Below are 25,417 nucleotides of genomic sequence, written 5' to 3' on the forward strand. Positions count from 1 at the left end.
TTCCTCCCTCTTCAATGCTTGGATAACCTCTGCCCTAGATAAGATAGCCCCGATCAAAGCCTGTAAGGTACCTAGGAGTAGGCCATCAGCGCCTTGGTTCAACACTGAACTACAATTGGAAAAAAGTCATTGTAAAAAGCTGGAACGTATCTGGAGGAAAAATTATGATACCTCAGCAAAAGAGACATATAAGGAGGCAATGAGGAAATTTCATACCCTCAAACGCAAAACCATGAGAGACTTTTTGGCTAAACAAATCATGGAAGCAGAAAACTCCTCAAGGGAGATCTTTAAGATAATGGAGAGTTTTTTGAAACCTCAGTCCCTAAAAAGCACGATCCCGGCGTCTCTTCCGCTGTGTGATGAACTAGCCTCTTTCTTCCATGATAAGATTGCAGACATCTATTCCACATTCCCGACTACGGGTGAGCAGGTGATGCCTCCGATATGCCATTTAGTCAAATGGTCAGATTTCCGTCGATATGAGAAGGATGCTTCCTTGAGAGATTTAATGAAAGTCAAGTCTGGATGCCCTTCCGATCCCTGCCCGGCGATAATACTCAAACTCCTAGCCCCCGTAGTCAACAACACTCTGAATAATGTTTGGAATACCTCACTGGTCACCGGAATCTTCCCTACTGAATGGAAGAAAGCCTTTGTCCGTCCCATCCTTAAAAAAGAAGACGCTGACCCAACAGAACTGAAAAATTTCAGACCAATCTCTCTGCTTCCCGCCCCTGCTAAGATTCTAGAAAAGGAGGTACAAAGACAGTTGTCGGAATTTCTTGAATCCAATAGCTGCCTACACGACTCACAATCAGGTTTTAGGGCGGGTTACAGCACCGAGACAGCTCTCTTGGAGGTGGTAGAATCTATTCGGGAGACGATGGACACAGGAAACTGTGCCATGCTCGTGCTGCTTGACTTGTCGGCAGCTTTCGACACGGTCTCTCACAAGATTCTGCTTAATAGGCTCCACGCATTAGGAGTCACAGGGACCGTGTTACGCTGGTTCCAGTCGTTTTTGGAAGACAGATCTCAACAAGTCTTCCTCCCCCCACATGTTTCCAGCTCTAGAACACTGCTACAAGGGGTCCCACAGGGATCCGCCCTGAGTCCTTCCCTGTTTAATGTGTACCTGGCCCCACTAGCATCTATTGTGGAAGATCTGGGTGTCCGTGTTGTCTCCTACGCAGACGACACTCAACTCATCTTTTCCTTTAAAGAACAGAGTGAGAATGCTTTTACCAACTTCAGGCAGTGCCTTCTGAATATTTCATCTTGGATGACAGACAACTGCCTGAAGTTGAACACTGATAAGACTGAGATACTGTTTTTTAATCAACCTCTTCCTCCTCAATCCGAGCTATGGTGGCCAGCAGAATTAAACCCTCCTCCGATTCCGGTGAACTCAGCCAGGAATCTGGGTTTTAGAATTGACACCCAACTAACAGGCAAGGCTCAAATATCGTATATATCTTCCCAATGCTTTTGGAAACTGAAGGCACTGCGCAGGTGCCTTCACTTTCTTCCTTTGGAATGCAGGAAGACAGTGGTCCATGCGCTCATCACCTCTCAGTTAGACTATGCCAACAGCCTTTTCATTGGTCTCCCTGACTATCTTTTTAGGAGACTTCAAAGGATCCAAAATGCTGCCGCGAGACTTCTTAGAAATGTACCACTACGGTATCACATCACCCCCCATTTGCAAAGCCTACATTGGCTGCCGGTCAAAAAAAGAGTGATGTTTAAGGCCCTGGTCATAGCCCACAAAGCACTCAGAGAGGTTGGGCCTCTCTATCTGAGACACAGGCTCCAAAAATATCAGAATGCTAGAACTCTGCGTTCCAGCAATCTGAATCTCCTAACCATTCCACGTTTTAGGAAAGTAAGGTCGGGAGGAAGAGCCTTTGCGGTAAAGACAGCCACGCTCTGGAATCTGATGCCTAACTCCCTGCGTCAGATAAAGGAGGAACTTCCTTTCAGGAAGGCTCTTAAAACATGGCTGTTTGGCCTATCTGTTATACCCTAATTTCCCTGAATCTCTCCCCGAGCTAATTCCCTCTCTGGCTGGATGCTAGCGCCGGGACACCTCCGCTGGAGGTAGCTGTCGCGCTCTACAAATGCTATAATAATAATAATAATAAGTATATGCAAAAAGAGAAGGGCTTTGTTTTGTCAGTCTATGGGATTGTGATTTCATAATGGATTGTAATGATGCTATTTTAAAGGACTGACATGATTGAAGTCTTTTCCAAGGCTGTCCAAATACAATATAGTTTTTTCTTACTGTATGTTTTCATAAACCACAAACTTAATTGAAACCTTCTCATGTTCAGCATAAGAACAAATCTGAGTGTTCTCAAAAATCTAGCATAAGAACAAATCAGAGTGTTCATAAACATCTACCTCTAGAATTCTAAACATACTGCTGCAAGACATACCAATTTTAAAATCATGAAAGTAAGTATGTTTTCGTGGGCTTTATGGCAATTTGGTTAATGGTGTCATAGATCACAGGCAATCAGTCATTTTACAATCCTATCTTGCAGATCAGTCACTCTCACCTTCAGCACGTTAAGCTTCAGTGTAACCGGCTCCATCGTCTTGAAGATCATGTCCTTGTCATGAATTACAAGGCTCGAGGCTGGTGATTCTGCAGAAGGAGCAACCTTGGTGCTTCGGAATTGATGTCTGTCTTCACTGGAGTTGATGCAACTGATTGTCAGTGCACTCAAGGTGCTAGGACCAGCCTTACTTTCAGTCCGACAAGTTTTCCCTGCAGGTGCTATGTGGTCATCATCTGTAGAGGAATCAAGGGGTTAGCCGGAAGTGCTATACAAAAATAATTTCCTGCATTATGCAGAGAAAAATAAAATATATGTGCATCAGTTACGTGGTTTTCTCAAATACTGTGTATTAAAATCAGAATTTTACAATTTTGCACTCACACCACCAGATATAGTAGTACTTACTATGTAATATGATCTGTAACAATATCTCGCCTTACAGAGCAAATATTTCTCCAGACAATACCTACCTCTTAAACATCATTTTTACGAATACCTTCATGATAAAACATCTTATATTAGCAACCAGAGAATTCTAGCAACATCCATAACAGCATAAACTCCCTCTCTATTGCATACTGCAGAACATTTCCCAAGCACTGATATTTCCTGATGACACTACCTGGACACAGCGCTAGAAGCCCTATCTGATCCTCAGTGGCTGCTATGAAAAACGATAGAGAGGAGTGGAGTACCTAATGGCTAGAGTGAGTTAAAATGACATTTCTTCAATCAGATGAGAGAGAAACTGGCTTGTAAAAAAGCAATGATAACCCAGGAAATGAACTGCATCATAGAATCGTTTTAGTGAGGTCACCAGGTTGGACTGGAAAACAATGAGAAAAGGTGTGGCATAAAGTAACCACCGCACAGCAAGAAGTCCTTAACCATTTCTATGAGATGCACCACAATTTTAGGAGAATTGGCCAAAGCACCCTGTGCAGGACTGATTTAAGAAAGCTTCCAGTCACATCAAGTTCCTATACCAATGGGTATTTGGCAAATCCCATGAATCCTGACCTGGTCACAGCAAGAAATCAAAGGGCGGCAGGCCACAAAGGGACTAAGAAAGCTCCTCACTATTGTACAAAATGTGCAGCCATGCTTTATGAACCACTGTAACCTCTCTCTTTAAAAAAAGTTGTACCAAAGCAATCTTTGCAAGCAAATCTATTACAACAAAAATAACACCAGCCATAAATGAATTCAATGACCAAACCATTAAATGTATCTCAATGAAACAACACAAGCACTTTTCAAAAGCCTGGAGCACGGCCACAATATTCAAGGCCAGAATACGAATGCAGCATGTCATCAAATTGCACCAAACATTATCTTAACAGCAAGGTATATTTCATCATTTCAACTTTATTTCGGCCACTTGGGCCATAAAAGAATAAAACAGATAAACATACAATAAATAACATGTTATGCACCACATATTAAAATGCTCATTTAGAGTTAACAGCGTATCAACATTCAGATCAGACCAACCTCAGTTTTTGGACTTTACATAGCGATTGCGGCTGATCCACATAGCTGTTAAAAATTCCGCAACAGCAAATACTATGGGTGCTGATAGATCAGTTTTTAAAATTCTGTCAGCTGAAATGTGATGCTTAAAACCCAGGTTTTTTAAAAGTGGAAGAAGCCAGTATCTCCGTGGTCTGCGGTAGGCTCGACAGAAGAAGATTATAAGCAGGTCAGACTCTGATGGATGGCCACACGCTGGGCATAGAGTTGTTAAATTAGATGACCAACTGACAGTGTGGGCTCCAAGAGGCAAAGTGCCATAGCGCCATTGTAAGTAGAGCTTCCTGGTTAATGTTGGTTCAATATCATCTAGGACTGGTTCCCGGGTGTATATATCTTTAAATCCCAGGAACTGTTCAGTAAGGGACCCAGCCCTGGCCTTCATAACTTGAACACGTAAATTGTGCTCATAGTAAGCTGAGGAGATGGTTTTGCGGGGAGACATTGGGCATGTGTTGGCTGGGTCAATCCACAAATCGGGTCTTCCTATTGATTCACAGGAATGTTTAATATAAGCGAGCCATGGTACTTGATCAATTCTTATAAGACGCAGAATATCTTGTAGCTCTATTCTGTGATTCTCAAGCTCTGGGGTACGCCATAATTTATGCCAGAAAATTAGAGGTTTGAGGCCTAGTTCCACCGCGATGGGTTTTAAGCCCAAATCCAATCTTAAAGGTAATAGCGGGGTGCTTGATGGTAGAGCTGTCAGCTGCCTCAAGACGTTGTTCTCTACAACCTGTATTTTCTGGATAGGTACATGTCCCCAGATTTCACCCCCATATAGCCCAGCCGCCCTAGCCTGGGTTTTATAAATGTGAAGGCGTGGGCCTAAAGGTTTGTAGTTCAGCCCACTCAACATCCTAGAAATAGCACCCGTCATCTGTGTTAACTTCAGATTCACTTTTGTCTGGTGTGAATCCCACCTCATTAGAGGATTAAAAATAACCCCCAAGTATTCAAAGGTGTATACCCTCTCAAGACTGGAGGTCCCTATCCGCGGGCTAGGTCGGGTAGAGGCAGGTGGGTTGAAGATCATGTATTTTGTTTTTGTAGTGTTGATCTCCAAACCATGCAACTTGCAGAAGTCGACAAAACCGTCAAGGACCCTTTGTAAACCCATAGGTGATTTGGAGAGCAACAGGGTATCATCAGCAAACATAATTGCCGGTACCCTGTTGCCCGCCAGCCTTGGGGCATCGATGTTACTGATCCCATCAAGATGATTAAAGATCCCGTTGACAAAGAGGCAGAAAAGGGTGGGTGCGAGCACACAACCCTGTCTAACCCCCCTGTCAACGGGAAAAGGATCTGAAAGGGTACCTCCTCTGCCACATCTTACCCTTGCATAGTTGCCCCAATGTAATTTTTCCAGAATGAAGAGTAGATCAGCGGGAACCCCTGTAGCTGCCAAAACTGCCCAAAGTTTGTCCCTAGGGACTAAATCAAATGCCGCCCGCAGGTCGACGAATATCGTGTATAAACTGCCCCCCTCGATTGTTACTGATTTCCAGTAGAGAAGGTTCAATCGGAAGATCTGGTCCACCGTTGAAACCCCCCTTCTGAAACCTGCCTGAAAGGGACTCAAGATGTTATTGTCATCAATCCAGGCCTGGAGCCGGTTCAGGATCACTCTACCAAAGATCTTTTGTGTGACATCTATGAGGCTTATGGGTCTATAATTGGCTGGGAGCAGAGGAGAGCCCTTCTTAAAAACGGGAACAATCTCTGCGCCCAGCCAAGTAGCAGGAATCTCCATGCCTCGCAGAATATGATTAAATAATAAAACTAGATATGGAGTCCAGACATCCACCTCCTGCTTAAAAAGGTCACCTGGGATACCATCCAGCCCGGGGGCCTTGCCTGGAGCTAATCCAGCTATAGCCGCTCTAACCTCCTTGAATGTAAACAGGGAGATTTCTTTAGGATCCTTAGTGCATGAAGGGTAGAAAGCAGCCTGCTCCCCATCTGGTAATTGGTACAGCGATTTAAAATGATCAGACCATGCACTAGGTGAAATATTCGGCTCCAGTGCTGGGGCCAATTCCAGTGAACCAGTATTCACTGTTCGCCAAAATGTTTGTGAGTCCCCCCTGGCCATAGATACAGAAAGGGATTCCCATTTCTGGTGTTCCCATTCTTTTTTTGCATTACAAATTAAAATTTTGTAAGCGGATCTCTTGGCTCTAATTATCTCGTTTCCCAGACCTGCTTTGATAGAGGTCAGGAGGCTTGATTTTGCAATGCAACAGGTCCTATTATACCAAGTTGGACCAGCTGCGCAAGCAGTTGTCCTCTTTAGGGTACGAGTGAGTGTTGCAGATACTGTCTCAGAGAGGGTTCTATGGCACTGCCCTACTTGTTCATGATTACTCTGGTTTATATCATTGGCCATGAGTGCCTTCGCTTTTTCAAGTATAGGGACAACCCTTTGATAAAGTATAGGTATCCTCTCTGGGTTAGAGATGAATGTCTCCCACTTTACTCTACGTCTGTTTTGAGTCAGGCCGAGGCCGGTATCCAGGGAATCCCTCAATCCCAGCCTAGAATCTAGACCAGGATGGGCAAATTCTAGTTTCAGCGCATTATGGTCACTGTCTTCCCTAGGCAATACCCAAAAGTCAATAATGCTTGACCACATTGGTAGTGGAGCCAGTATATAGTCCAGTCTTGACTCCCTACCCTTGCTGTTCAAGGTGAAGCTAGCTGGGTTGTCTGAAGTTGTCCTACCGTTACATGCCCGCAGACCAAATTTCAAGGTTAGAGCGGTAACTTGTGTAGCAAGGGGGGTCCAAACTCTGGGGGCTGTTGCTCGCAGGGGAGGTATGGACCACTCCATGTCCTCCTCCATGGCTAGATCCAGCAGAAGTCCCGGAAGGGGCTCATAGTGGGAGTTAAAATCTCCTCCTATCAGAAAGTGAGTGCCCTGTGGAATATCGTTTAAAACTCCTGAGAGCTCCTCTATCGTACTTGAAGTCTGAGAGATCTTAGTTGGCCTGGAGGTATATTTGAGTGCATGATTGGAGAGGACTGGTCCAAAGTAGGTGAGAAGTTAAGGGCTGAAGTGTAGTCTGCACATGAAAACACTGTTATATGTAGCTAAAGGGCACTATTGATTTTTGACGGGGTTTCCTATCCACTTTTTCAAGATAGTAGAATAGCCTGTTATTTGACATCTTAATGAGTATTCAATAAATACATTTTTATTCGGTAAATAAAATCACCATAAAAGAATACAGACCAGAGATCATAAAATCAAATTCATTGGTAAAAAAAAAAACAGACAAAAAGATTACTCAGAAGAACACAAAACATATAAAACAGTTAATCTGGTCTCGTTTTCCTGGACACCCAGACAGCTTGTAAAAAAGAGAAAACAGTAAAGGTCACATGCTCTGTAGCGAGCTTCTGAAGGTACAAGGCAGGCCTGACATGTTTAAACTGCAGTGATTTAATTAAAGGGATTAATAAACGCTTCCTAGGCCAGCTGAAATAGGAGCACAACATTATAAAATGGAGCATGTCCAGCGAAGACACATTGTCATAAGGGAGCCCTTACCTCAGGCCATACCCACCCACATGGAGACGCCAAAAAATGGTACAGTTGATTAAACATGAACCTCCCCAATAAAAACCTTCCATGCTGTGAGCGAACCAGGCCCAAGTATGTCTCCATCCCTTGTGCAGTTTTTTAAAAAGAATGTGGCCCCTAACCAAATCCCATGAATCCTGACCTGGTCACAGCAAGAAATCAAAGGGCGGCAGGCCACTAAGCTCCTCACTATTGTACATATTGTGCAGCCATGCTTTATGAACCACTGTAACCTCTCTAAAAAAAGTTGTACCAAAGCAATCTTTGCAAGCGAATCTATTACAACAAAAATAACAACAGCCATAAATGAATTCAATGACCAAACCATTAAATGTATCTCATTGAAACAATACAAGCACTTTTCAAAAGCCTGGAGCACAACCACAATATTCAAGGCCAGAATACGAATGCAACATGTTATCAAATTGCACCAAACATTATCTTAACAGCAAGGTATATTTGAGTGCATGATTGGAGAGGAATGGTTTAAAGTAGGTGAGAAGTTAAGGGCTGAAGGGTAGTCTACACATGAATACACTGTTATTTGTAGCTAAAGGGCACTATTGATTTTTGACGGGGTTTCCTATCCACTACTTCAAGATAGTAGAAAAGCCTGTTATTTGACATCTTAATGAGTATTCAATAAATAAATTTTTATTCGGTAAATAAAATCACCATAAAAGAATACAGACCAGAGATGATAAAATCAAATTAATTGGTAAAAAAAAAAAGACAAAAAGATTACTCACAAGAATACAAAACATATAAAACAGTTAATCCGGTCTCGTTTTCCTGGACACCCAGACAGCTTGTAAAAAAGAGAAAACAGTAAAGGTCACATGCTCCGTAGGGAGCTTCTGAAGGTACAAGGCAGGCCTGACGTGTTTAAACTGCAGTGATTTCATTAAAGGGATTAATAAACGCTTCCTAGGCCAGCTGAAATAGGAGCACAACATTATAAAATGGAGCATGTCCAGCGAAGACACATTGCCATAACCAAAGGGAGCCCTTACCTCAGGAAATACCCACCCACATGGAGACGCCTAAAAATGGTACAGTTGATTAAACATAAACCTCACCAATAAAAACCTACCATGCTTTGAGTGAACCAAGCATGCTCCATCCCTTGTGCAGTTTTTAAAAAAGAATGTGGCCCCTAACCAATGGCTTCTGAAGTTCTAAGCCTTTTCTCTCTGATCGGGAGCATTCCAGAAATAATCTTTTAACATTCCCCAAATCGTGGGCAGAGAGAGAAATCCGATTCATAAAGGTATCGGGCCTGCCTAGAGAAAAAAAGGATGGCTTAACATAGGCAATCCAAGGTATACTAGTTGCCCGGTCCAGGGACAGACAGTCCTTGAGGATCAACCGGCTTAGCTTCAGCTCCACCCTGCTCCAGATCTTAATCCAACACAGGAGCGGGCTTAAGGAGATCAGGTCCGAGACATAATCGAGCCCCAGCTCCGCATGCACTTAATGAGTATTCAAATGCTCTACATAGGGGCCGATTCTGATCTGGGTCGGAAGGGCACCGAACACGATCCGGCCGGAAAAACTACGAGCCATACACGTGTTTTCCGGCCGACTCGTACAGCTGTACGAGCGAGCAAGTACGATGCGAGCTACATGAAATTCACCGACCGAGTCGTTTCCGGGTCCGAACCGCTCCGTACGTCTCAGTCGTAAGCTAACCGTGGCGTGCAATGGATGCGATTCACGACGGAGCCAGTACAATGCACTCGTCGGACAGCCCGCAAATCGTCTGGTGGTTGCCTTTGGGGGTGTGTGTCGGACCCCCTGTCACCTGCAGCCCTACGACTCGGTCACAGGGGGAGACCCATGGGTCTCCCCAACACAGACATGTAAGGTGCGGATGGCACCGATGCGTACCCACTGAAGGGGGCGCACTTGTCCGCAACGTACCAATTCAGTCAATGGAGCGGTCTCCCAATGATTCCAGCCCAATGATTCCAGCCATGAACTTCTCTATATCCGCTATAAATCTGGACAATTTACAACAAATCTAAAAAAAATATGCAGGCTATCAGCATTATCCCCCCCGACAACGAAAGCATTTTCCATCACACCCTCCCCCCCACTTAAACATCCGAGCAGGGGTATAATACAAATCAAAAACAGTTTTAAAAAATTGTACTTTCAAGCTAGCGGACATTAATACAACCCGAGATCTGGTAATAGCATCTTCAATAGATATGTAATGTACACCCAAAGTGCTAACCCATTTACTATTCTGTTTCCCTATATCATCTGTTCTATATGATAACAATATCTTATACAAGACGCCAATTTTCTCCTGCCGCCTTACAGCCTCTATAATTAAATTGGGAGCAGCCACAACTTTTTTCCGCATTGGATAATCCCGGACCTGAAGAAATTTAAAATACTGAGAATTAGGCAAATTGTAATATTTCCCCAATTCTTCATATGAAATTAGTGACCCCCCCCCGGGAGAAAAGATCCCCTAGTGTAATAATACCTTTTTTCCTCCACCCGTTGGCAATATTATCCCAGAAGATGGGAGGAAGGATCTTAATTGCATTCATTGGTGTATAATATGATAATTTCTCCGATATACAAATTTTCCGTATTCTCTTCCACACTTTAAAGGCTCCTTCCATCACTTTAAATCTTGTTCGCTTAAAATAACTGCCATCAATCTCTTTAAACAAACAGTATCGGGCTTCAGATCCCAACATGATCTCAAAAATCGACGGGGCCTGGGCAATATTAGCCATTCCATCCCCAGTCAATAAAATCCGCATTTTTAACAAAAAGCATACATAAAAATAAAAGGCAAAATCTGGTATAGCTAAGCCACCTCTCTCCATTGGTAGCGTCATAAATCTAGCCGCTCGTCTTGGTTTGCCAGGAGCCCATATAAACTTTATGCATAAAGATTGAAGATGTTGCAGCTGAGTGGTTGTCACCTCCAAAGGAATTGATCTAAATATATATATAAAACCTTTGGTAAGATATTCATTTTAATAATATTGCTTCTACCAATTAGGGTAAAATGTAATCGTCCCCATTTATCAAGCGACTCCCTAACACTATGTAACATAGTATTCCAGTTGACATCGACCAGTTCTAGCATTGAGGTCTTAATTTTAATGCCCAGATAAGTCACCTCATGTAACACTCTAATATCCTGTAAATCTATACTATCTGAACAAAGGATTTGTGTTTTATTTACATTAAGTTTGTAACCAGATATCTGGCCAAACAATCTTGCTAAATGTTCAATCTCTTGAAGCGCAAGAGAAGGATCCACCGACGTCACTGCGATGTCGTCCGCATACGCGAAAACAGAGAATGGAATATCATGTACATAAAAGGGTTTGATACAAGGGTTGTTGCCCAGTTGTTCAACAAAAGGGTTTATATATAAGGCAAACAAAAGTGGCGAGCAGGGGCAGCCTTGCCTGGTCCCTCTGGTGATTCTGACAGGATCAGTTAATAACCCCATAGCAGTAATTCTGCCGATCGGCGAAGTGTATAGTTCCTGTAAAGCCTTCTGTAGTGATCTGCTTCTAATGTTGTGCATTTCCCTTGCCCTGGTTCTCTGCCTAGCTATGTGATGTCATGTAGAATGTTAGGGATGTAGGTACTTGAAGGGTGGAGTTGGAGAAGGTGGGCTGAGTAGCCAGGAGGCTGCTCCTGGTGGGGCTTACATAAAGACTTACAAAGGAACCGATAAGGATATAGCTGAAGAATAAACTACAACTACAAGACCCTGTCTACGAGACGTTCTTTCATTTCTACATTGGCGACGAGAATCCCGACCCAAAACCCATATGTTGCATCAGTTGCCACAGATACTCCCACTCCACTTGATCTAAGGCTTTCTCCACATCCAATAGAATTAGCCCTAAGTCTCGTTTTTCGGTATGGGCAACATCAAACAATGTGATGACTTTATTTACATGAGTAATAGTCCCACGAGCTGGAATGAAACCATGTTGATTTAAAGAAACTAAAGAGTTTATAACCTTAGATAACAGCATTGCCAATATCTTAGAGTATATTTTACTATCGCAGTTTAACAACGAGATCGGGCGGTATGATCCTACTAGTTCCGGGTCTTTGCCCTTTTTACAAAAAAACGCTATAGTAGCTTCAGCCCATGAGTTTGGAGCATAGCCCTTCTGAGCAGTCTGAAAAGTTTTCAGCATTTCGTCCTTCAAGTGATGAAAAAACAATTTGTATATCTCAACCGGCAATTTGTCAGGGCCAGCCGCTTTTCCTAAAGATAGACTATTAACAGCAATTTCTAATTCCTACAATGTGATAGGGCTCTCCAATAATTCTGCGTCAAGAGAATCTAAATGTAATACTCCTTGCTTTAAAAAAACATTATCATTCTCATCGATTCCCCCAACATCCTGTTTAGTATACAATTCAGTATAAAACTCACTCTCCTTCATCCTAAAGCCCTATGGTGCATGTTTTTACTGTAGAAGTAACACACAAATATTAAACAGAGAAAAAGAAATTCTTCCTGAAGGATACACACAATGTTTGTGTCAATACCTCCAAGCAAGAACAAGTCAATATTTAATGCTGTGGGATCCACTGATGGAAATCCGCTAGTTGCATAATGTGAAGTGATATTGAGTCTATGTGTATTAGGTGAGTAACACTGCTAATGTTCATATGGATACAGTAATCATAATAGGCTTCTTCCACTGTGTTAACATTCAGTTTCATTCACTAAACTAAACAGTAAGCAGGATAAAGTAGTTCTAGCTCTGACCTTCGTTTTGTTCGAACAGACTACCTCGCATCATTTCCAACTCTCATGACCAGAAAATGAGAATGTGATTACCAGCTAAGTTAGCTCCGCCTCCCACATTCCTCAGTTCGGTTTCTGATTGGTGGCTGTCTGGCAATGGTATGATGGTATTATTGCCCACCATCTCAGCTGTGCAGAAAACACCACAAAGGAAAAGGGAAGGGGGTTTGTGGGTGTGCAGAGAAGGACGGACAATATGAAAAAAGTGGGAGGAAAAAAGACAAACAGAAAAAAAGATTAAGAAAGGGATCAGACCAAAACATTAATGAAATTGTAGTCACCTAAAAGTTGGTTAGTAGCCAATTTCCAATGATTTGCCAAGATGGAAAGTTTTTACAGAATAAAAAAAAACACCCAAAGCCCAAAACACCATATTTGTGAAGTTAAATAGGATTGCCTAAAGCCCTATTACATTACAGCACCATGGAATTCAATATAATTCGAACTTTCTCCTCTAATAAAAAAAAGAGGTGCACACAATACAGAAGATGGTTAAATTATAACTTAAAAGCTTCACCAATAGGAAGATATTTCCGATGGTATTTCATGCGGCCAAATAATGAAAGGGGTGCCACTTCCATCAACAACTAATGAGACACTAGGGCATTTGTCTGAATCACTTGCAATGCTTGTCTGCCATCTTCAACATCACACCAAGGAATTTGCCTTTCATATTTCTTACTCCTGACTGTGCAGGTCTTGCTGTGGGCATCAGCTGGTGGGTCATGTGTGTCTCAGAAAGTCAGTAAGGCATTTACATTTGACTGTTTTATTTTTCATGAGCGGTGGTCATGTACTTCACTCCTATTTTGCTGTGCTTGGGTGGATGGATGAATGGAGCAATGGCTGTGCTGTGTGTCCCTGCACTGCCGCCGCCTGACTTTTACCCATCCTATGTGTATAGGGAGACATGGGCTGCCAGTGCAAGTAAGGATCCCATTCACTGTATAGAGGGGAGTGTTTACCGCTGCATCTGTGCTCTACAATCTGTATTTGTGAGTAAAGTTTGACTAATGTAATTTGCTGCAACCATCTGGTGCATTAAAGGATAAGGGCCCCGCTGCTACCTGTCGGTGTAAGGGAGAGTGCACTGCTGCTGCCTGTGCTGCACCTGTTATGTGTGTCTATGTGTGTGTGTAACTTAAGCTGCTCCTGCCTGTGCTGTATCGAGCATGTTTAAACCCAGTAAAACATCACTTCCCTTCCTCGACCGTCATCTGTACCCGAAGGAGTGAGAAATTTGCTCAGAACTGTGCAGGAAACAGAGGACAGGCAATTCCCTCTTGTGCTGTGACAGCTTCCATCCAAGTGCCTTTAGGAACAATTTTCAAGTGGGACAAATCTTAATGATCAGGAGCAACTGCACTGACGTAGCTAAGTTTAAGGAACATGGGGAGACGCCGAGCACTAATTTGCCCCCGAGATCGTCCCCTGACGAACTCATTCACAAAGTGGCCAAAACGGTCAGAAACAACAATAGAGGGGCCCTCCTAGAGACACATCCTAAATGCCCCATGGACAGGCTTGTTTGTGTCAGTGCCTACAGTCGCTTCACCAATACCATCAAAAGGCCCATAACTAAGAACGGATCTATCCTTAATACAGAAGACAAATTATATCAGCAAAGTGTCCAGAATCACACTGTCCAGATCTGCTTCCTGACCTGAAACTACTTTACTTTTCTGCCCTGTCATCACCGATTCCAGTGAATCGAAGCATACAGATTTTCACTCTGTCTATATTACACGCACAGTTCTTCACTAAGTTGATCCTGCATTTCTGTCCAAGGATATAAATGTTGTACTTGTCACTCTCATTACTGAAAAACCTCCTCCAAGTCTCTCATCAACGGTACAAAGACAAATGCGTCCGCAGGCAAACTGATGAATCATCTGCACTCGTCCATCAGAAGACCTGGTTGTCTACAGCATAAGCATCCAGTCAACTGTCCCACCGCAGGTTTATTTGGTGACAGCCATGAATCCTGGAGGAATTACTGTGTTCAAGAAATATATTTAATATACCGTGCTGTAACAGCAAGAACAAGTTTTCAATCTTAGAAGGTAAACTATAGGGTCAGCAAAACATTTGGAGAACTTTCCTTTTTCCAGTAAAGTAGAGTCTAAATCACAAAAACAAGAACTATTTTCAAACATGCTTATATCTCTGTACAGTGTGCAGCTGCTCCAAACAGGTCTCTGGATGAGAGGGGATCAATCATTAATTACAACTCTAATCCATTTTAGAACATTGGAATGTTGAGCGCTCCATAGAAAACAATGGCATGCTCTGGGCTTCTAATGACAGGTAGAAGCTCGGAGCATCAACATTTCAATGTTTGTTCACAGCCACAGCTGTGAACAAAGGCCGGTCGGAGCCCGAGGGGAGTTCAACCCCCATGGGCTCCGTGAGGTCTTTCACGAATTAGAACATGCGCTCGGGGCAGAATGCTTTAAGAGCCTTAGGGCCCTCCGTAGCGGGCTCAACCGGCCATTAAAGGGCCGCTCCCTTGTTAAAACCCCGACGCTGAGGCAGGCCTTTAATGGCTGGTAGAGCCTACTACGGTGGGCTCTAAGGCTATAATCGATGGAATCGATAACCCTAGGAGTTAACATGATGACTCCACCCTCTGCAGAGTAAGCCCTTCTCAATGGCTGCCAGCCAAAGTAAGCCTTTTTGAATAAACATCAAGCAGCAAACTCTAGACCCAAAATTAATCAAAATGTGACTGTTATTATTCTAGCTCACTATCTGATCAGATGAGTTAGCTTGTGAAAACCTCCCAGCCCCATCTTCAGTGTGCCACAGTCATCTCAGCCTGAAGTTGATCAAAGAAACAGCTTTGATTGTGTGATTATACGATACCAGTATAAGGACGCCTTAAATAGATTGTTCTATCTCCCAAAATCAACTACCAAGCAAAAATGAATCTGCAACATTTAAGGACAAAAACCAGTTTGGAAGGAAAACGTATCGCTCATTACTATCTTTGATCCAAAGCATAGAAGTCATCATTGGGAATAAGCCCATAAAACAGACAATTAAAAATATTGCAATAAAACACATTAAAATCAGCATTCATAATTAAAATGCAAATAAGTATAGCATCAATTGATTAATTGGAATTCATTTAGCACAGTACTAATAATGTAAAAACATCAGAGTAGAACATGCAGATGTAAGTTATATTTAAAATCAATGAGCAAACCGATACACAGAGGCAAATGATGTCTTCAAGTTCATAATAGCAGAGCATCCAGTTGGCCAATGATTTAAAAGGAGGAAGAGCGTCCCGTCATACGAGTAAGCATGGTTCATGAGAAGAGCAGTTTGGAATGTAGACATGCATCAATAGCACAGGGGTTCAAGTCCGAGCTGCATTATATAATGGCTAGCTACTCAGGCTTAATGCCCTAGTAGCCCAATGTGTATCATCTCCATGAAGCTTGCTAAATAATTAAAGCTGGAGGCCCAGCGGTTTTCTTGTGTATCTAACTGCTAAAAGATAACTACCCAGGCTTAGTGCCCTAGGGATACTGATGTCAGTGCTTAGAATGCGATAGGCAACACTAAAATGTATTGTGCCCAAAGTAGTACACATTGACCTAATCCAGGACCTTCTAGATTTTACATAAAGTGAATAGAAAAACAATACATGATCAACATCCTCAATGCTATCAGTGCAGATCATGCAGCTCTGCAATTTAGAGTCGCCTAAGTCCTATTTATGAGTAAATGTATTCACCTGTAAGGTGCCATGTCTTGATTTCATTAACAAGGTATGGGCTAGCTGTGAAACAAAGGCGTCCATATAAGGCTCTAAAGAGGGGACATGTTTAAAGTCCAGGAACCAATCAGTCAGCCCAATTGACTTCACATTACGGTGATATGACTCAGTCACATAGGTCCAATATTTCTCCTTAACAATTGACTTGGAGTTAGGTTTACATAGTAAAGGGTCCGACCAGTACATGCCCAAGCAACTTCACATTGCTGAACCAGGAGATAGTAATGTAATTCCCCATGCTAACAATTTCCTCAAGCGCAGACCTATTAGTCAGTTCAGAGGAGGACCACAATCGCACTCAGAGAAGTAGTGGTCTTATTTTTGCTATGTCCCCGATTTGTTTAAGTCGTATCTCAAAACACAGGGGAAGTGTGGTTGTACTGTTGGGTAAAGTAAATAAGGTTTTTATAAGACAGTGTTCTTTGGTGGTCAGCCCCTTAATGTCCTTTATCCCCCACAGTTCAGCTCCATTTAGGACTACTGACTGTGCCTTGGCCCTGTAAATGTCTACGACTAAGGGCACTGGTTTTGGTGCAGTGGTTTTGTAACATTTGGTAATACAGGGCGATCCATGAGTCAATGAAAGCTCAGATTTAAATAATTGGGTTTCCAATTAGTAGATGTGTGAAACCTCACCCCTAGATAGTCAAAGTGATAAACCTGCTGGAGCTTGGCTCTGCACATATAAAAAAAAATCCTACTATGGGATATGTGCAGGTTTAGAGACAGGATCTTGGATTTGGAAGCATCAACTTCCATGCCTCTAGATTCTCAGTACTCTGATAAACTATTCAGTTCTGCAGCCCCATGGGCATTCAAAAGAGCAGGACAGTATCATCCACAAATAAAACTGTGGGTGTTGGCCAACCCCCTATCCAGGGGTAGGGACAGATGAATATTGACAAGTGGTCCACCAGGTCATTAATATAAAGGGAGAATAGTGTTGGGGTGAGAACACACTCCGTATGCACTCCATGTGCGGTGGGTAGGCGTTCAGTGAGCTCCCCATTGGTCCCCATCTCACCTGTGCATAGGTCCCCTCATGTAGTCTCTTAAGGATGTTCAGCAAGCAAGGATCAATTCCCAATCTGGATAGGGCGAGACACAAACTACATCTCGTGACCAGGTGAAACATGGCCCTTAGATCGACAAAAGTGATGTAAAGATGGTCTTTAGAAAGGTCCAGATATTTCCATCCTATTAGATTCAAGCGAAAGGCCTGGTCAATGGTGCTCACCTTTGGGCGAAACTCTGCTTGGAAGGGAGAAAGAATCATTCTCTCATCCAACCAGTCTTGTAGCCTAGATCAGATTTGATAGCAGTAAACCTTTTCCAGGTTATCAGTCAGACTGATTGGTCTGTAGTTACTCGGGGAGGTTCTGTCTCCATTCTTATAGATAGAGATTATTTCTGCAGCTAACCATGAAGGGGGATGCTAACGCCCTCCAGGATTTTATTGAAGAAGGCATTAATGTAGGGGCCCCAGACTGTGAATCATTGTTGCTTAAAAAATTAGAAATCCAGTATCAAGAACACCAAGCGTAATTTTATGTTACCTTCGCTCTCAACTTTTATGCTGCCTCGTCCATGTGAACACTGCTCCTCCAAGAGCCCCTGTGCGTCCAGTGGTTCAGACTCCAGATGCTGGTTGATTCTCCCTTGTTGCTGCCACTGCTGCCTTCCCAAACTGGTCATGTTCATGTCTCTGAAGCTAAGGAAATCTGTAGTATCTATAGGAGCCATGCAGCTCCCAGAGCTGCTCTCTGAATGTCCTTGGGTGAAAGCTCCAGCCAGATAACACCCATCTCCAGACTCCAACCGTGTATCCTGATGGACTGTCACAGTGTCACATGGGTGCCCCTTCCCTCCAACCACAGAGGGTGTGGGGTTCAGGTCATCCTCAGGTGCGAGTTTCAAATCCCTCTCAAAGTCACTATCACTGTGTGGTGGAAGGTTCCGCAGCATCAAATGCTGTGGGAGTATAACTGTAAGAAAAATGGACCATGTAAGTTTTTCTTCCACTTTCAAACACAGGTTATAGATGTTAGTCCATTTTACACCAATGCTACTTATAAATACTTGAGAAAAATGAGGTTTAGGTCATATAATTGTCAGACATGATCAAGTGAACATGAAGTAGTAAAAACACCAATGACACAGGATAGATACACAGTTTCTGATAGCATAACACTGTCACTGGAGATTGCAAAGAATAAACAAGAATTTTTTTGGAACCTCATTTGGGAAGTTTATTTAAATATCTATATCATGGAATGCATCAGCGAGGCTTGCACAATTAGAGAAAAAAAGACTGGGAGTCTCAGGGTTAGTGGTATTTACCATGAACAAGGCTCGAGCAACTCAAGACTGACTTACCCTTGAGGTGCTTTGAAGAACTGAATGTTTATTCAGTTTTATAGTTTTTTCACTATACTTTTAAGACACAAGTGGTGTGGGTAACTGATACACTCATCCCACCAATATGATTTTGCTTTATAACATTTAGTTTAAACATTGTCAAACTGATTGACGTTTTGACATTGGGAACTACTTTAATAAAGAAAGACTTTCTTCTAAGCTATTAGTTCATAGAGTACTGCTGCCCCAAAGTGTTTTATATCTATTATAGAATACGTGGAACATGTGTAAATTCAGTCAAGGTGAGTGAGAACTGAAGCACAAAGTGACAGCTTCTAGCTTTCACAGGCACTGAGAAACAAAGGTAGGTTATTTAGGATGGGAGAAGGACTCCACACTGTCCAATAGGCTGATAGAATCTACGTTAATGCACCGTAGTTAAAAAAACAGAAGAAAAAAGGAGGTTGAAATTACTAATTTAGTTATGTCTGGCAAGTACTTCCATGAGGACACCATTGAAAACAAAATACTAGCTGAGCTATCATTAAATCACTCTGCTGTCTCTATGCTGTGTTACATATTTCCATAATTTAGCTATTTTATATTGTTTTATATTAAAGGGATTGGGATGTTTGATTGAGTGAAGTGGAATGGAGCACTGCACAATATTCTTAACAAACGCAGAATAGTCTTTCTGTTTTCATTGCACTGTGCTTCATATCGAGCTCTGTAAGTAAAGATTTAGAAGCACTTGCACATTGCAGAGGTCACGTGCCCAAGACAATCGCATGGTCGGAAATAATCAAGGAGCTCCTTGAGAAAGACAGAAAATGACAAAATGAAGAAGCTCTGAGACAACATTTTCCATGAGTTCCACCAGACCACAAGCATGGAAAATGTATTAAACAAATCAAAATGCTGCTGCCCTCTCCACAGTCTATTATGATGGGCAATCAATTTTGCGAATTAATCGATTCAAGGTATTTTATTATTTCCATTTTTACACATGAGTCAATTGTAATCTCTCTCTTATTCACATGTATGCCCCACTGACCCTTTTAAGACTCACACCTGCTTTGAAATTACCACATTATTTTGGTTTGCCCATAAATGTAATGTGTTCTTATAGGATTCTGTTTCATGCGTTTCCTATCAACATGCTGACACTCCTAGATGTGTATTCTGCACTATATAGATATAACACTAAGCCCATCACAAAATTGTATAATAGTCTCCTGATTTAAAAAAAAACATGTTTTACAAGATTGTAACCACATTAAACATGATATAATGCTCTGAAGACATACGCTTTGGACTAGGAAAAAAGACCTCCAATTGTATATTCAACAGAGGTTTGGGTCTTCTATGACCTTCTTAAGTGAAAACACATTTTTTCTCAATTCCCAAAGACCCATTCTCCCTTGCAAGTCAATGAAGTCTATGATATTTCTTAACTCTGCACTCTATAGAAGTTACCATTTTTTATCATAGTGAAATCTGAACAATACTTTAGATAAGTGATATAGTAAACATGTTTTCTGAAATGATGCCATATAAACAAGTTACTTACCTCTAGTAACGCTCTTTCTGGTAGACACTCTATAACCGCAAATTCCTCAACTTTTGAATACTCCCTCGTGTGCCAGATTGGATCTGGAAAATCATCAGCAATAAACATGCGTGCTGGCAGGTGCCGCAAGCATCTCCACGGTGTCGTCATTTCACACCAGATGTGACATGTGCATGCATACATACATGCCACCAAAGCGTGCTGGCATCAGTTGTTTTTTTGATGCATCAGTGCCCACAGACATGGAGGCAATCAGATTGGTTTTGACCAGTGGGCAGATTCCTAAATTGGGATCTTTTTACATAAAGAGCCCAGTTCATGGAACAGGTAAGGTGGGAGGGTCATTGAGGAATCTGAAATTAGATAGCGTCTCTACCAGAAAAAGCATTACCAGAGGTAAGCCACCTCTTATTCGAATCAAGACTTTTAACTAGAGATACCTCAACTTTTGAATATATACCTAAGCAATTCTTCCTAAGTGTTGAGTTCGACAACTAACCAAGCTAAAAAAGAAAAGTAAGGACCGAGCGGTCAAAGTGCCCTTACTGGCAGGCCTGATTGCATAGGCAATATGTTTTGTGAACATATTCTGTGACACTCAAATAGCAACCTGACAAATATTGAATACTGGCACCTTCTGACAACATGCCGAGTTCAATCTAGCATGAGATGGTCAGTTTCTGCAGAGCCTTGCCTTTCTTCGCTCCAGTGAACCTGGTAAACTGCTGATAATTCACACACAGTTTTTTGGTGTGATCACCGTAGAAGCGTAGTACCCTTTTTGGATCTAACCAGTGATGGCTCTCCTCCTCGTTATAGGGGTGAGGTGAAGCAAAGAAACCCAGAAGAGTAATTTTCTTAGCAACATGAAAGGGAGTCAACTACCTTCAGAAGGAAGGAGGCTCAACTCCGCAAAGCCAGCTTCTCTGCAATGAATGTGTTGAAGGACAGGTTAGCAGAAAGAGCCTGCAACTCGTGGATCCGTAGCCCCGATGATATAGCGACATGAAAGGCTGTCTTGATGTTATGGAGACTAATTGGACAACTGCATTAGAGCTCAAAAGGAGCACATATGAGGAATGTGAGGACCCAACTTAAATTCCATTGGGCACAAAAAACACAAAAGGGGGGAAACATGTTGTGACCATTTAAGGAAATTCATTACAATGAGATATTTAAATAATGATGGCTGGTCCGGCACCTGTAAGGAGGCTGAAAGAGCCAACAGGTCCCCTTTATCAGTGCGCAAAGCAATGCCTTGACTTTGGAAATGGACAGCACAAACAACAGAGCTTTGGACGGTTTGTCATGGATTTGGTCTATCTGTTTAGTAGCGCACAAGACCACAAACATATCCCAACGCCAGGGGCATACAGCTTTAGATGAGGGATGCCTGGGTACCAAGATGACTTTCACGACTTCAGCATGAAGGTTCAAAGAACTCAACTGCCACTGCTCAATTTCAAAACATGGAGGTGTAGATTGCAAAATTTCGGGGAGAGAACCCTGCTCTGCGGCTACAACAGGAGATCCTCTTGAAGAGGCCGCCTGATACAGGGGCAAATGATCATGCCCAGGAACTTGGGGTACCATTCTTTTTATTCCTAATCAGGAGACCCTAGGATGACTCAGGTCCAGTCTATCCTGACCTTCTTCAGAACTCAGGGCAGGAGAGGTATCGGCAGTGGCCCGAGCTCCACCCTACATGGAGTTTGTCTCTCGGCAAAAAACTCCAACATGCAAAAGTGCTGACATGCATTATCTACAGTGATGAAAACATCGAGCCTGATCTCTCCCCACTTGCAGAAAAGAATAACGGGGCAGCTCCGGATGTAACGGCCAATCATGATCCGCAAGGCTTGATGTCTCATTTAATTTGCTCTGATTTTCAAGGAAACTGCCAAGTGGTGTGTCACCAGAAAAATCCCTTGGTGAACTAGCCATGTCTAGCAATGCAAAGCCTTCTTTCACAGGTCCCTTGACCCCACATAGCCCTGCTTGTTGTAGTACCACATGGCAGTGGTTTGGTCTGTAAGCATAGGCAATGGCTTCCTTTTGATGGAGGGCAGGAAGGCTTTCAACAGCAAGAGCGTGGCTTTCAGCTCCAGAAAGTTGATATGGAACTGGTCCTCCGCTGGAGAGCAGATGCCTCTAATCTCCACCTCTTCGAATTGGCCTCCCCAACACAGAAGCGATGCACCAGTCAACACTGTGAGATCTGGGTAGGGAAAGTAGAGAGGTCTCTTGCCAACACAATTAAGGTCCCACTGCCATCACTCACAATCTTTTGCTTTCTCCTCCAAAATCTAGACAAAGTCAGATAGGTCCCCCTGGTTCTGGGCCTACAGGGACTTCGGATCTCTCATATCCCATTTGGTGTGCTTGACCAGCAAGATGAAGGAGGTTATCAGTCCCAGCAGGCTCAGAGTCATCCTCGCTGTGATACAGGACCGAGGTTAAACATTGAGATTATAGCCCAAATGTCCTGGAGTCTCCTCAACGAAGCTGGGCATAAGAGCTTCATCGAAGGAGTAAGGTGTGACTCAGGCACACCTAAGTTGTCAGGAGATACGCCGTAGTCTGGAGGAGGTTGATGTCTGCCTGGGGCAAACCCCCTTTCAAGAACCAGTCGTCGAGGTAGAGGAAGACCTTGAAGGAAGTAGTGGTAATAACAACCACAACTGACTGGTGTCACCAGTACCCTCTTTAAGGCTCCTTTGACAAAAAGCCCCTGCACTTCCTGCTGCAATATCGCCGTCATGCCCATGAGACTGGCCTGAATGTCCCCTGAAAAGGCGGTCAACCGCATCCAGGCTTGCCTGCGATTGGCCACACCGGTGCTAATAGCCCTACCAAAGGAATCAGTAGTATCCAGTTTCCAGCGGATAGTGCACATGGCTGCATCACAACCATCTTGCATTGTCTGTGAATCAAAGTCCCAGGCTGCTTGCTGGACCATGGACGTCATATGGTCCATGGAATCCCAGAGAGTGTAAGAGCAGCAGCCTAACATGCAGCTGGCTTTCACTGAGCAAAGGGCCAAACTTATAGAGGAAAAATATGCTTACCATAGGCCGCTATCCTTTTCAATTCCGTGTCATGGGGAGTAGTGGTAAATGAGTCTAGGTTAACTCTAGTGGCTGAAGACTGCACCACAGTGCTCTCACGAGTAAGGTATTGTGTGAGGAAAGGTGGATGGCCTTGAGCTGGGTGATGGTGTATGTCGATATGGAGATGCACAGGTGGACCTGAACAGAGTTTGGCTCAAGTACCTAGTAAGGGATCAGTGAAAGCCTCATTTAATGGGCTCCGAACTTGACTGTCCAGTTAGCAGCACATCCCACAAAACATTAGCTTTTAACTTCCTGAAAGTGAAGTTGAAGATCAAGAACCATCTGCTTCCCTACGCAGAACCATAGCAAAGGAGGCACTTTCTTACTTGGCAGACCCGGGGACGGGGGAGAACTAGTGCAGTGCCGGAGGAAGTATCCAGACCACTGCCATCTGGGATATCCTCATACAAGTTATACTCTGGGTAAAGCATTGTACTCTCATCCCCAGCATCATAGCCCCAATTTATCGGAGTCAATGCCAAATGACTCATGAAGGACAGGAGGCCTTCCAGCAGGTAGAGGCACTGTGTTGGAATAAGAAGATAGGTAAAGCGGTTGAGGCCTCGGCCGAGGTAGGAACAGTGCCGTCTCGGGGTTAGTCAGCACTATGGGTTGGCCGTCGTAGTCTGGGGTTGTCTTCCTGCATAGGCTGTGGTGTCATGGAGGGAACTGGTACTAAAGGCAAGCCAGAGCCCTGAGCAGATACAAAGGGCATAACTGAGAGAGTGGGATAATCCGTCCGCGGAATCCTGGTTGGGAACCCTCTTGGCTCCTTAGGGCCCACAGGTTAATCACAGTGACCCATTATTGTGCCAAAAAAAGCACCATGGCTTTCTGAAGTCTTTGGATTGCTGGAGCGTTGCCAATGTCACAAGAAATTCCAGTTACCTAAGAGCAAGGATCAGAAACTACTCTGAAATAGAGTGAATTCGGGACAGCAACAAGGAGGCACAATGACGCCCTCATGCCTTCTCTAGAAATGAAGTGGGGCTGGAGCCGACCAAGTTCTGCTTGGATTTCTTGCGCTTCTTCTTGGTTTTGCCCAAGGATCTCAATCATGAAGTTGACCTGTCACAGGAGTGACCTTGGGAGCGGGACCAGTCGCTGCCTGTGACATCAACTTATCCCAGCACATGGTCTTGAGGTGCTTTGTCACGAAATGTTTCACTTCTCAGTCTTGAATGATCTGGGAATGCATCAAGGCAGTCACTGAAGGTCTTGGAATTGTGGTCTGACCCCAGGCACCACAGGCAAACCACATATGGGTCAGTCACAGACACTTGTTTGGAACATTCCCACAGGGTTTGAAGGCTGTAGATTTGGCAGGTAACTCATACGCTACCATACTGGTTTTAAAGGAAAAATCTTTGAGGAAGTGTCTCAATGAGATGATGTCATATGGCCATTAGGCTCATTGTCAACATTGCTAAGTTAGCATGAGCTCTGCTGCCATGATGCTGCTTTTGCGCACGTTACTACATAACTTTATTTTGCAAGACTCTGTGTGTGCCTTTCACATGAGAACCGTCTGCTTTCTGCGTTCTCTGCTTGTTCCTGGAGATTAGTCTGCACACAGTGTGCAAGGCCGATAAACAATGCCCCTTGTTATTCTGTTCTGGTCTGTCCCTAGCACCTAGACAAAACATGCTTACACAGCTGCTATTGCTGGGAACTCGTGCTTTGATATTATGGGGATGCATGTTGTTCTAACAGACACTTGGAGATGGACCTTTCCAGGGAGAAGAGCTATGCTGTTCATATGATGTAGAAATACCATCTAGGCACTAAGGTATCGGGTCTGCTGACAAAGCCCAGATCTTCTTTTATATAATAAAACTTCTAGCCAAGGGGAGGGTGGTTAGGCCTCATAGTCCTTTATCCGCTGTCTGTATATGATGAGATCCCCCTTTATAATCTATGGAATTGCAACAATGCTAACTGTTTTAGGTTTATGCGTTTTGCTGCTCGTAGTGGCTCGTATACTGCAATATAGAGCACTATAGTTAAAATAAACATTTTGAACTATAACAGTAACTCTGCCAATTCTTATTGTGGACAAGTACGAGTGAGTGAGCGAGCGA

At 43.2% G+C, this 25,417-nt stretch overlaps 1 protein-coding gene across 1 annotated transcript in view; it reads right to left on the reverse strand.

The window, feature by feature from the left end:
* The window catches only part of LOC146772865 (rho guanine nucleotide exchange factor 11-like), a 260,444-nt gene that overhangs the window by 38,518 nt on the left and 196,509 nt on the right, over positions 1-25,417 (reverse strand). The window contains 4 exon segments of the mRNA XM_085637039.1: positions 2,568-2,824; positions 2,827-2,853; positions 12,542-12,637; positions 17,852-18,280. Coding sequence (XP_085493165.1) covers positions 2,568-2,824; positions 2,827-2,853; positions 12,542-12,637; positions 17,852-18,280 — 809 coding nt within the window.

The sequence above is a fragment of the Triturus cristatus genome, chromosome 12 (genome assembly GCF_964204655.1).
Source record: "Triturus cristatus chromosome 12, aTriCri1.1, whole genome shotgun sequence".
NCBI classification, from domain to species: Eukaryota; Metazoa; Chordata; class Amphibia; order Caudata; family Salamandridae; genus Triturus; species Triturus cristatus.